Source organism: Mizuhopecten yessoensis, unplaced genomic scaffold (assembly GCF_002113885.1).
Source record: "Mizuhopecten yessoensis strain PY_sf001 unplaced genomic scaffold, ASM211388v2 scaffold10457, whole genome shotgun sequence".
NCBI lineage: Eukaryota > Metazoa > Mollusca > Bivalvia > Pectinida > Pectinidae > Mizuhopecten > Mizuhopecten yessoensis.
In genome coordinates, this window is record NW_018408556.1 from 65,249 (window position 1) to 77,400 (window position 12,152).

At 34.5% G+C, this 12,152-nt stretch overlaps 1 protein-coding gene across 1 annotated transcript in view; it reads left to right on the plus strand.

The window, feature by feature from the left end:
- LOC110460699 (deleted in malignant brain tumors 1 protein-like) overlaps nucleotides 1-3,183 on the plus strand; it is a 66,774-nt gene extending 63,591 nt beyond the window's left edge. Inside the window, exons 15-16 of the mRNA XM_021513755.1 lie at nucleotides 431-572; nucleotides 2,943-3,183. Of these exons, the coding sequence (XP_021369430.1) occupies nucleotides 431-572; nucleotides 2,943-3,067 (267 nt within the window). The 3' untranslated portion in view covers nucleotides 3,068-3,183. The remainder of the gene's footprint in view (nucleotides 1-430; nucleotides 573-2,942) is intronic.
- Nucleotides 3,184-12,152: the final 8,969 nt, after the last annotated feature.

Here is a 12,152-nt window from a genome sequence, read left to right on the forward strand (position 1 = left end):
CATGTTATATTTGTGTAAATTGATGGGGTATATTTACTGTGAGACATTGGTATCCATGTTATATTTGTGTAAATTGATGGGGTATATTTACTGTGAGACTTTGGAATCCATGTTATATTTGTGTAAATTGATGGGGTATATTTACTGTGAGACTTTGGTATACATGCTCTGTCATTGTTTGCTGGTGGGTTATATTTATTTTGAAAAGTAGATATCTTTCTTTCAAAATTAGTTGATATATCAATATTTATGAAGTGTCTTTTGATGTATGATGCTGCTGAGTCAATATTTACTGTGACATTTGTCTGTTTGTTAAAAGTACAATATGTTTTGTCCTGTGTAAATATGAAGAAAAGGAACCTCGTTTTGTTAAAACCAAAATGTTTATGCCTTCTATCTTAAAAACAAAGCCGTGTTCATTATTTGTCAGGTTTGTGACGCGCTATCGCACGGTTCATTAGTAGGACGTCGTTCAACAAGACAAGCAAGTGGCGAGACTACACAGGTTAAATGCTGTACCACACCTCTATGTAACAAGGACATTCTGACCATCGACAATCCCCATACTGGATGTAAGTTTCTCTAACAATGACGACACAAAATATCATATCTGTAGCAGGGAGTTCATCCCTCTCAACAATCATCATTGATGAGGAAGTTGCCATATCTGCAGCAAGATTCTCATAAATCTAGATGTGTAACGGGGGTTATAGAAAGGTATCATTCCTTACACAACAAAGATATCTGCATCATCAAATTGAAAGGTATTCCTTACACAAAGATATCCGCGTTACCGAATAAAAAGGTATAATTCCTTAAATAACAAAGATATCTGCATCGTCAAATTGAAAGGTATTCCTTACACAAAGATATCCGCGTCATCGAATTGGAAGGTATCATACCTTACACATAGATATCCGCGTCATCGAATTGAAAGGTATCATTTCTTACACAAAGATATCTGCGTCATCGAATTGGAAGGTATCATTCCTTCCACAAAGAGATCCGCGTCATCGAATTGGAAGGTATGATCCAATCGAAAACCTAAAAACAATCGAATTGAAAAGTTACATTGCTTGCACAAAGATATCCGCGTCACCGAATAGAAAGGTATCATTCCTTACACAACAAAGATATCTGCATCGTCAAATTGAAAGGGATTCCTTACACGAATATATCCGCGTCATCGAATTGGAAGGTATCATTCCTTACACAAAGATATCCGCGTCATCGAATTGGAAGGTATCATTCCTTACACAAAGATATCCGCGTCATCGAATTGGAAGGTATCATTCCTTACACAAAGATATCCGNCTCTGTCATTGTTTGCTGGTGGGTTATATTTATTTTGAAAAGTAGATATCTTTCTTTCAAAATTAGTTGATATATCAATATTTATGAAGTGTTTTTTGATGTATGATGCTGCTGAGTCAATATTTACTGTGACATTTGTCTGTTTGTTAAAAGTACAATATGTTTTGTCCTGTGTAAATATGAAGAAAAGGAACCTCGTTTTGTTAAAACCAAAATGTTTATGCCTTCTATCTTAAAAACAAAGCCGTGTTCATTATTTGTCAGGTTTGTGACGCGCTATCGCACGGTTCATTAGTAGGACGTCGTTCAACAAGACAAGCAAGTGGCGAGACTACACAGGTTAAATGCTGTACCACACCTCTATGTAACAAGGACATTCTGACCATCGACAATCCCCATACTGGATGTAAGTTTCTCTAACAATGACGACACAAAATATCATATCTGTAGCAGGGAGTTCATCCCTCTCAACAATCATCATTGATGAGGAAGTTGCCATATCTGCAGCAAGATTCTCATAAATCTAGATGTGTAACGGGGGTTATAGAAAGGTATCATTCCTTACACAACAAAGATATCTGCATCATCAAATTGAAAGGTATTCCTTACACAAAGATATCCGCGTTACCGAATAAAAAGGTATAATTCCTTAAATAACAAAGATATCTGCATCGTCAAATTGAAAGGTATTCCTTACACAAAGATATCCGCGTCATCGAATTGGAAGGTATCTTACCTTACACATAGATATCCGCGTCATCGAATTGGAAGGAATCATTCCTTACACAAAAACATCTGCGTCATCGAATTGAAAGCTATCATTCCTTACACAAAGATATCCGCGTTACCGAATAAAAAGGTATAATTCCTTAAATGACAAAGAAATCTGCATCGTCAAATTGAAAGGTATTCCTTACACGAATATATCCGCCTCATCGAATTGGAAGGTATCATTCCTTACAAGAATATATCCGCGTCATCGAATTGGAAGGTATCATTTCTTACACGAATATATCCGCGTCATCGAATTGGAAGGTAACATTCCTTACACGAATATATCCGCGTCATCGAATTGGAAGGTATCATTTCTTACACGAATATATCCTCGTCATCGAATTGGAAGGTATCATTCCTTACACAAAGATATCCGCGTCATCGAATTGGAAGGTAACATTCCTTACACGAATATATCCGCGTCATCGAATTGGAAGGGATCATTTCTTACACGAATATATCCGCGTCATCGAATTGGAAGGTATCATTCATTACACAAAGATATCCGCGTCATCGAATTGGAAGGTATCATACCTTACACAAAGATATCCGCGTCACTGAAGTGAAAGGTATTATTTCTTACACAAAGATATCCGCGTCATCGAATTGGAAGGTATGATCCAATCGAAAACCTAAAAACAATAGGCTTTGATTGCCTTTACATGGACACCTTAGACAGCATTGTAACAAGATATCTTTATCATCAACAATCCTTGCACATCTAGGAAACTATCATCACTGTTACCATTGTATAATGGTCAATCTTCATTTAATTGAAAAATTAGACAGAGATATTCTTGCTGTCACCCACCCAATAGTCATAATGACTAACTGTTGTTCCCCTTCTGCTTCAGCGGGTACCGGGCCGTGTGCAGACAAGTCGGATACAAACTGTGCTTCCCTGGATGCCATGAAAATTTGTGATAACATACAGGCAGCCAAGTTGATGTGCCCTAAACACTGTGGAATCTGTACTTAAGTTCAAATGTACAAGGATTATAACAGCAAACTCGAAATAATATTCAAATATTCATTTATATTTCTCTCCATCAAAATAAAAAAAAAGATAATTTAAAATAAATGTTCAAGATGTCGTTTTGATATACAAACGTGCTTATTGATGTCAAATGTATCCTTTTCGTTATATATAGTCTGATATACAATAATCAGTACCATGGACCTGTTAAAATAACACATATAATATACAGTACAGCGAATGTTCTACAGTAACATTTAAACATACAACAATACACTGCACGCCCCCTTATGGAACATGCTAGAACCGTCATGTTGTTATGGTAAACATCAGGGCTTGATTCATGTGTGGTGGGCGGGGCTTAATATGTTTATAAATGACACTATCCGTTTCCAATCAAAGCACGCGTTGCAAAAGAATTTTGTATTATGTTTTATGGACATTTTACTTCTGCATATACAATTCACGTATATATTATCTTCCTTCTGCGGCTTGGTGAATTCTGACTGGCTATACATTTGCTTATACGCAGTGAAAAAAGCTCGGCGGATTCAAATCTCTTTGACGATAAAGTAAACAATGGCGGCTTCATTCTGGTACATTCCACCGCAAAAATATCAAAGGAACACGCACCATAGCTTATATCGTTGCCAACTGCGTTCATACTACCGTAGGACAGACCTGGGCAAGTTATGCTTTCTAGTTTTGTGATTTTGTGACTTTCTATAAACAGAATCACTACTTACATTTTTGTACGGCATATGTGTAACACACTGACAGTTTCACATGATGGTTTACACAAAAGCCTAGCACTGACTTTCGTATGGCTGTAATAAACGAATCTATTGAATTTAGGACAGGTTCAGCCAACGGTACCGGGACCGGTTCGGCCCATGCAAAACATGAAAAGCCGTGAAATTTGCGGGAAAAACTGAGGTTGGAAGTTTTATGACATCATTATTAATGTGGGCCGAACTTGACCAAGACTACCTGTCCTAACTTGCCTTAAGATGAGGCAGGTTCGGCCATTGAATCCTCCGAAAGAAGTTCTTCAAATACAAAAGTTTTTGCCCTTTTGTTATTATTTTATGAAAGGAATGGAATTTCGCTTCCAAATGGTATGTATATACATAAATTTGTACAAATGCCGTACTGTCCAGGACGACTTGAATAAAAATGGGCCAAACCCGGTTTTCCATATACGCCGTCAAGTGGAGGTCGATCCTTCTACAATAAACAGTTCAATGGACGTTTCACAGTATAATATACTCATAATATATGTACATAAATATTGAATTGATTTAGGTAAATTTTTGTTTTTACCGGATTCCAGTTTCCATCGTAAAATAAAGTAATAATCCACGTTAACCCATCTGTTTAACTACCACAGGAACCGTCATCATTTCAATGACAATATCTTACGTAAAAATCATGGTTACTTCCAAAAGACAGGAGTGTAAGTGAACTACAGCAAGTCTCCGGCGATCACATGTTCTGAGTGAAATGACAATTCTACTCAAACACTCTTTTTCATTTCAAATATATTTTATTGATTAAACAAAAGGATTTAGCAACAGGCTTTGCCTATATAAGCTCTCTTCATGGCTTCCAGCATACTTTTGATATTTGAAGACATTGAATACAATATTTACATACATACATTTTATTTCAACTCATCTCATGACACATGGATACAATGTAATAAACATTTAATTAGACTTAAGATAAAAAAAAAAAACTTGGAAACAATATTATTTCATTTAAAAAAAAAAATACAAACTTTGCGATATTAATATTTAATATAGTTGTAAAATTTGTGTCAATAAGAATTAAATATACCGTTATAAATATACACAGTATTCCAAATCGAATTAAATATATGGATATACGTCTTTACCTTGAGCAACTAAAATTTGCTACGGCAACATGAAATAAAGTAAAACTGATACATGCATGTATGCTGATAAAGAAATGTACCAAGACTTATTTGAAGTAGACAGGTCTTGAGATGAGTTGGAAAATCAAACAGAAAATTAACTAAAAGAGAACAGAAAAAAAAATATAAAAAATAAAAAAATAAATAAATATGAAAACACAAAAAGAAGACAAAAATATTTATATAAGAACACAAAAAAAACCTCACTCACTCACTCATGCACTCTAACACCACATTTGTATCTACTGGCATGTGTCTGTTGGTTTATTTAATATAGTATTTATTTGTTTTAAATGAATGTGCAGTTGGGCATTAAATATGATAACAAAGTACACTAGTTCAAAGGATACAAATATATGGCATTTTGGTATTTCATTATATATTATTAGTTTTTCAATAATTAATTAATCATAACTATTGATTTACATTACTCCATCATACCTTAAGTGTCATGACCACATAAAGTCCCTTGACATTTGTTGCCCTGTGATCAATCAATCTTGGTATATTATATGTAAATATATATGGGGCAAAGAAGTAATTCCAACAGTGTGGACAAGTATAGGTTATCAAATTTTCAGAGCGATCCGCTCCTTTTTCAAGACACAGTGAAACAGAACAGTTACATGTACATATACATCATATTACAAGAAGATAGAATTGATATACTATAATTGAAAATATAGCTATTATATAAAACCAATAGTCCCCTCGGTGGTCTATATATGCATCCAACTAAGAACGTTTTTTCATCGATTTTAACTTCCAGCCATAGGGTTTCTATTCCATCAATTTCTAAGTATTTTCCTTTTTTAGCATACAGATAATCTTTTACATAAACTACCACTCCTCCACCCCTGTGTGTTTCTCTGTCTTTCCTAAATATAACTTTGTGGTCATCTAGGAGGATATCACTATCAGCAATATGTTTATTTAAATTAGTTTCAGGTAAACATATTATATCAGTATCTGAGAATTCATTTTTACATTTCAGAATATTTATTGTTCAGATCTTAGATACAAAGGAATTGGGCCCTCTCTTTACAGTTATAAACAGTTTACACACATCATATTGAATTGAAGTAATGATAAAACATGTATATTATGTACATGGATATTGATATTTGCATGTCATTATTAATTATTATTTTTGGTAATGGTTGTACAAAAACTAGATTTTACAAAAAATGGCAATTGAAATTATGCTGGTGGACAGCACATAGTACAATTATTTACTGGTATCATTCCATACAGAAAAGTCATGAGATGAACAAGTAAGTGTAATCTACTTAAAGCGTCTTGTATCTTTAACGAATCTCTGAGAATTCGCCTTCAATAACATTGATTTTGTTTCTTAGAGAACAAACATTTACATGACTTTTTGTAACATTATCATGATAAAATGCACTTTAGTTGTTATTTAGAGAATCAGCTGGGCCTGGGTTAGTTTGTATGTCATTGCAGAGGATCAACAGCAAAATCAGAACTTTAAAATAGAACACCAAATTGTTTGGAGTATGAAACATGTGTACAAATTTGATAATTGGTATAAGAATACACACAAGCTGACATCTAGGGTTCAATCTTACGAAGAGAACTCATTGTCGGCTGCAAGATGACTGAGATTTTCTGCCTCGCTAGCACATAGGTATTGAAAAATCGAGATAGACCCATGCCGTTGGGTAATGGTAATATATACAACACGACTCAAACACTGTTTGCTTTCTGTCATAATTATCACTTGGCTGTTGTTTAGTTATTCACCTGATATATTAAACGATGTTGTTATAAACAACCTGAACATACATGTGTAAATGTGCACTTGGGGTGGTGGTCTGTTTACAGTTGTCTGAATAATGAGCCATTCGGTTATAATATTCGGTTGTAATTATGTACAAAAAATATGGTCAAACTTTATAAAACGACCACTTTTATTTAACGACCGTTATTTAAATTTCCCTTGGGACGGCCCTCAATACAGAATTCACTGTACAACGTTTATATAGCGACCTATATAATTTGTAAAAAAATCTCAAAGGTGCTTTATAACACATAAATAATAGTATTCCTACAGTGACAATTATAATGTAGATAAAAAAGGCATACAAATCAGCATTACACATTAAGTGACGAGACATTTATTTCAATATGCATATAAATGTCGTCTGTGCAAAGAGCCTAAAATGTAGACGTGTTTATGTCCTTCTTGAAATTAGCCACAAAGTGTTGACCTCCTGATGGCAGATAATAAGCTATTCTACAACGTGGACGAATCCCTTTCAAATAGGTCACAGTACAAGATTTTGGGAACACAACAATGAGTCTGTCTCCGACCGCAGTGATCGTGACGGCTGCTGCAAAGTGGCGTGCTCCTGTAAATACTGGCGAGCTGTTCCTTTCAGTGTCTTGTATGTGTACACCAACATTTTGTACTGTGACCTGTATCGTACAGGTAAACCTCCCGACCCTCTGCAGACGACTAGTTAGTTTGTCAGATAACCACAGAGCATGCCATTACCATAATGCAACCGAGAGGTAACAAGTGAATGCACCAAAATATTGCATGCATCTGTATGCAGTTATAAACTGCCAGATACAGCCGATGTTCCTGATCTGGTAGTAACAGGAGCCGATGTTCCTGATCTGTTAGTAACAGGAGTTGGCACTAGCGTTAACATGCGTATCCGTGTCTACAGTATACAGTTGCTTCATGAAATATCTTTCAACAGTCAAAACTAATTTATCGAGGAGTTGGACCCCACCAGAAGAACTGTTCCCCGGCACGTACGCCTGATGGGTCATCGAATGGGTCACCAGGGAGACCAAATTTCATCGCAGTATTCAAGTCTGACTAATGTGATGTAAACAGTTCTTAAACTATAGTATTTTCAAAATGTTCGCATGAACGTAATAAAAGCCCTAGTATTTGCGATGATTCTGACTTTCCTACACATTAAATATTAAATTTGGAGTTAACCACACCTCTAAGACTTTCCCACATTTGTTCACTGACCAAGATCTCTCCTCCCATTCTGTAGTTGAAATTCATTTTTTATTTTCTCCGTGAAGAGGTTCACAGGACAACACTTTTTCACTTTCACTTTCGTCCCCTGTCTCCACACCATTCGATTGTAACAGGACTGAACTCTGCCACTCTCCCAGTCCCACTGTCAACCTAGGGTCAGTTTGGTTGCCCTCGAGTTCCTCTGTTTAATACACTACTCTTATCACAACTCTTAAAATACCACAAGAACACTCAATGTAAAAACAGTCAACTTCTCCTTAATGAGCAGAAGACCTCTTAAAAGATTCGCTATTACGTTTCAGTCAACTGTAGAGTCTCACGGGTACGAGTAATAAATAACTCAATGCTTTCGTTACTCAGGGTCAAAGCTAGAACTTTATCCAAGTTAAAAGGTAGTGTCAACGCCTATTGAGATTTAACATTAGCGTTGGCCCCTGCTTGGAATTTCAAAACAAGATAAATCCAAAAAGGTATTGGTATAGGAAGCTTAAATCAGGAACAGTTAGTTTCAGAATTCGTTTTATGATAAATGGGACCTCATTGACTTATACCTGTGTTGGTGTTAAAGGTGCGGTTATATAATTCCTCCTAGAGCAATTAAATGACAAAATTACTATAAAATTATATTATCATCGTGTGCAACATATTCCAACTGTTATTTTGATACCGACTTTTATATTATTTCAAGAAAGAGTTGTTCTTTTTATTGATGATTTAAGCAGAAAGTATGTTAAATTTCATTACTAATGAGACAATTTCCATTTTTAACACGTTACTTTATATAGTTCTAAAACTAGTCTATTTTTTTACTTGATTAAAAGTTGGCTACCAATAATATCTTTCAACATGCGGAAAAAAAATGACAACCGGTAAATTTGTCATATACTATAGTAACACTTTTGATTAAAAAAAAGAAAAACAGAGAGCTTTCTTTCCACCTTTTCTTTAACTTATGTTTCTTCATTACCAAAGATCATTGGGTCTTGATATTTGGCAAGTAGGTTGTTTATGTGAATGGATTAAAGTTTTGTAAACGTTGATGACCTTGACCTTCGTTCAAGGTCACAAAAATCAAATATACTAAAAATGTTTTTGTATGGGGAGTCAGAAAAGGATATCTTTCCTTGCTTTATTTGTTTAAAGTTAACGTTATAAACTAATGAAATATTCCTTCATGTTATGTTTAATGAATGGCAAAAGGCAAAACAAAAGAATAATAACTAGAACTGTAAGCCAAATACTAACTAGTATCCCCAGAACTGTAAGCTTGAGGCTAAGTAAGGTAAAGCATTGCAAAGCAATCCATAGTCTCCCACCAGGTATTATTTAAGTATATATGCCACTGACATACTTCCTGTACTTCCTCCGCATGCCAAAACATACTTCCATACCAAATCTTGTTAGCCCAGATGAACCAGTTTTGCTGAATCGTCCTTGTAGTTAAGGAAAAGTTGTCAAGTCAAAGATTTTTAACAAAGGGCCATAACTCCTTAAAAAGGGTCGAAATGAAAAATGCTACCCTGATGCACGTACCCTGAAGCACGACATCAGGGGATAATTACCAGAATTGTAAACATTCATTGAAATCGGCCCAATAGTTTTTGAGACAGACAAAGTTTTTTTCAACAAAGAGCCATAACTCCTTTTTAAAGGGTCGGAATGAATCATACTACTTAAATGCACAATGTGAGGGGGCAGTTACCATATCTGTAAACTTCCGTTGAAATTGGCCCCATAATGTTGTAATGTTTGTAAAATAACGGGTCAGAATGAAAAAATAATACCTCGGCCCAGTTGTTCAAAGGGTGATTAGCTTAATCAGTGATTAACGCAAATCTTAATTTATGTGTTTCTCTAAAACACAATAATTGAATTAGTTACAACTCTCCAGATATCAAATAAGATTAAATTGTATATTGACGAAATTATTTAAGGTTGAAAAATGTTGTTAATCACTGATTAAGCTTAACACCTTTGGAACAACTGGATGCACAACTGCAGGTGTTAGTTATCATATCTAGAAATTTTCGTTGAAATTGGTCCATTACTTTAGAAGGAGTTGTCCGGACAAACGTTTTCTACGGATAATCAGACAGACAGACACTTTACTTCGTTGCCGGGAGTATAATAAAGAGTGTATAATAGTTTTATTATTAAGATTATTTTATTGTTTTTATATAATTGCATATCGTTGTCTATAACACAATCTCAACCCTTAAGTAGTTCTCCAGAGGAAATATTGCTTTGGCAGAATACATATTCATGAGTTATTACTGCTGCACATAAATTTAAAACATGCGTAGAATAATAAAGTGTTTTGGTATGGTACAAACACAGAGCATCATCGGTATTTATCATAATAAACATTGAAAATCAAATCTTCAAGATTATGTGAAATTGGGCATTGATCATGTGTGGCATGCTAAAAATGTACTTTGCCGGTTTTGATATTACATAAAAATAATTCTGTATATAATATATATATAGGAAGTTTTTAGAAAAGTTTAAAATATAGACTACCATTGTAACTATATATAGGCAAGTTGACAATGTTGGTTTTATTTTAAATTTTGTGAAACTTTTGCATGTTTTTCTTATTAAAAGTATCACTACGCTTACTTCATGTATACCAATATGACATATTTAGTATCAAAATAACAGTAATTATATACACTGTACACTATCATAATTCATTTTTAAAATAACATTCGCCTGACATTTATCTATCATTTTGTTAGGTAACCTCCGTCACGCAACATGGTCTTATGCAAATAGGTCCTCTACGGTTATCAGATTTTACATAAATATGGCTTATTCAAACACAAACAAAACAAACAAAACACATTGTTTTCTTCTAAGCCATCATCATCATCATCATCATATCATCATCATCATCATCATCATCAATTTTTTACATTCCTTTATTGCTATTAAAGAAAACAACAGATACTGACACAAAATCTACACAGACATAGACAGGCAGAGAGATAGAGAGACAGACACACAGACAGGCAGACAGAAAGAAAGATAGAGATGTCAGACTTTCCGAGTAACAATGTTTAGGCAAGTTCAACTACTTTTATACATTTTCGCCATTCATTAGTAAACTTATTGAGATATTTTTCCCCTTTACCATAAGCAATATATTTCTGAACATTGTAATATTCTTTAATCAAATTTACCAGAGCCATAATATTAAGTGAGCTATGCAAACATCTAGTTTTGTATATATAATGCTTAATACAAAGAATAATTTCATTGTCAATTCTGTTATAAATTCCTGCTTGCTCGATATATTTTATTTATTTATTGAAAGGGAATGGCAAGTGCATTTAAGAGATTTTCAAAATTTGTCAAAAAGCTTTGTACTTCAGTGCACTCCCATAGGATATGAATAATTGTCTCCNCGGATATGGCGGACCACCTGGTTCCGCCTCACATGGTGGAATCCGCACCTGGGACACCCCAGTAACTCAACTGTCCTGGCATGGACTTCCGCCCAATGCTGGAGCATGGCACTATAAGTTTTATATAATCTTGTCCCACAGGACGACACAGGACAAGGCATACCCTCCACTATCCACACCGGCCTCAAATCCCGGTTTACTTTAAAGAACTCCTGTGATCCTTTTAAAAAAAATATAACTTCAAGATTTAATGGTATGATTGGGTAACTCAACATCGTGTTGGGTACATTGTGATTCTTCAGGTATTTCTTTATGCTCTTTATCACTCCTTGATACTGAAGATAATTTGTTATTGAACCATAAATAGTACAAAATTCATTGAAAGAGAAAAAGTAACAAGTTCTAATATCTTTTACTAAATCATTGATAATCACAATCCCCTTATTGAACCAATTTCTATAGAAAATGTCATTATTACCAATAGTTATGTTTTTGTTATACCATATGGGTGTCTTAAATAAGGAATGATCCTCCTTTCTATACATTTCTACTTTAGTGCTTAGTCTATACCATACCTTAAAAACATCCTTCCAAAAATTATTTTTACAATTAGTCCCAATAATCTTAATTAAACATTCACTACCACAATTAGCTAAGACATCTAAGTTAACTTGGTTTTTTAAAATCATACGCCGTTTTCCCTCTGACCAAAATATCTTT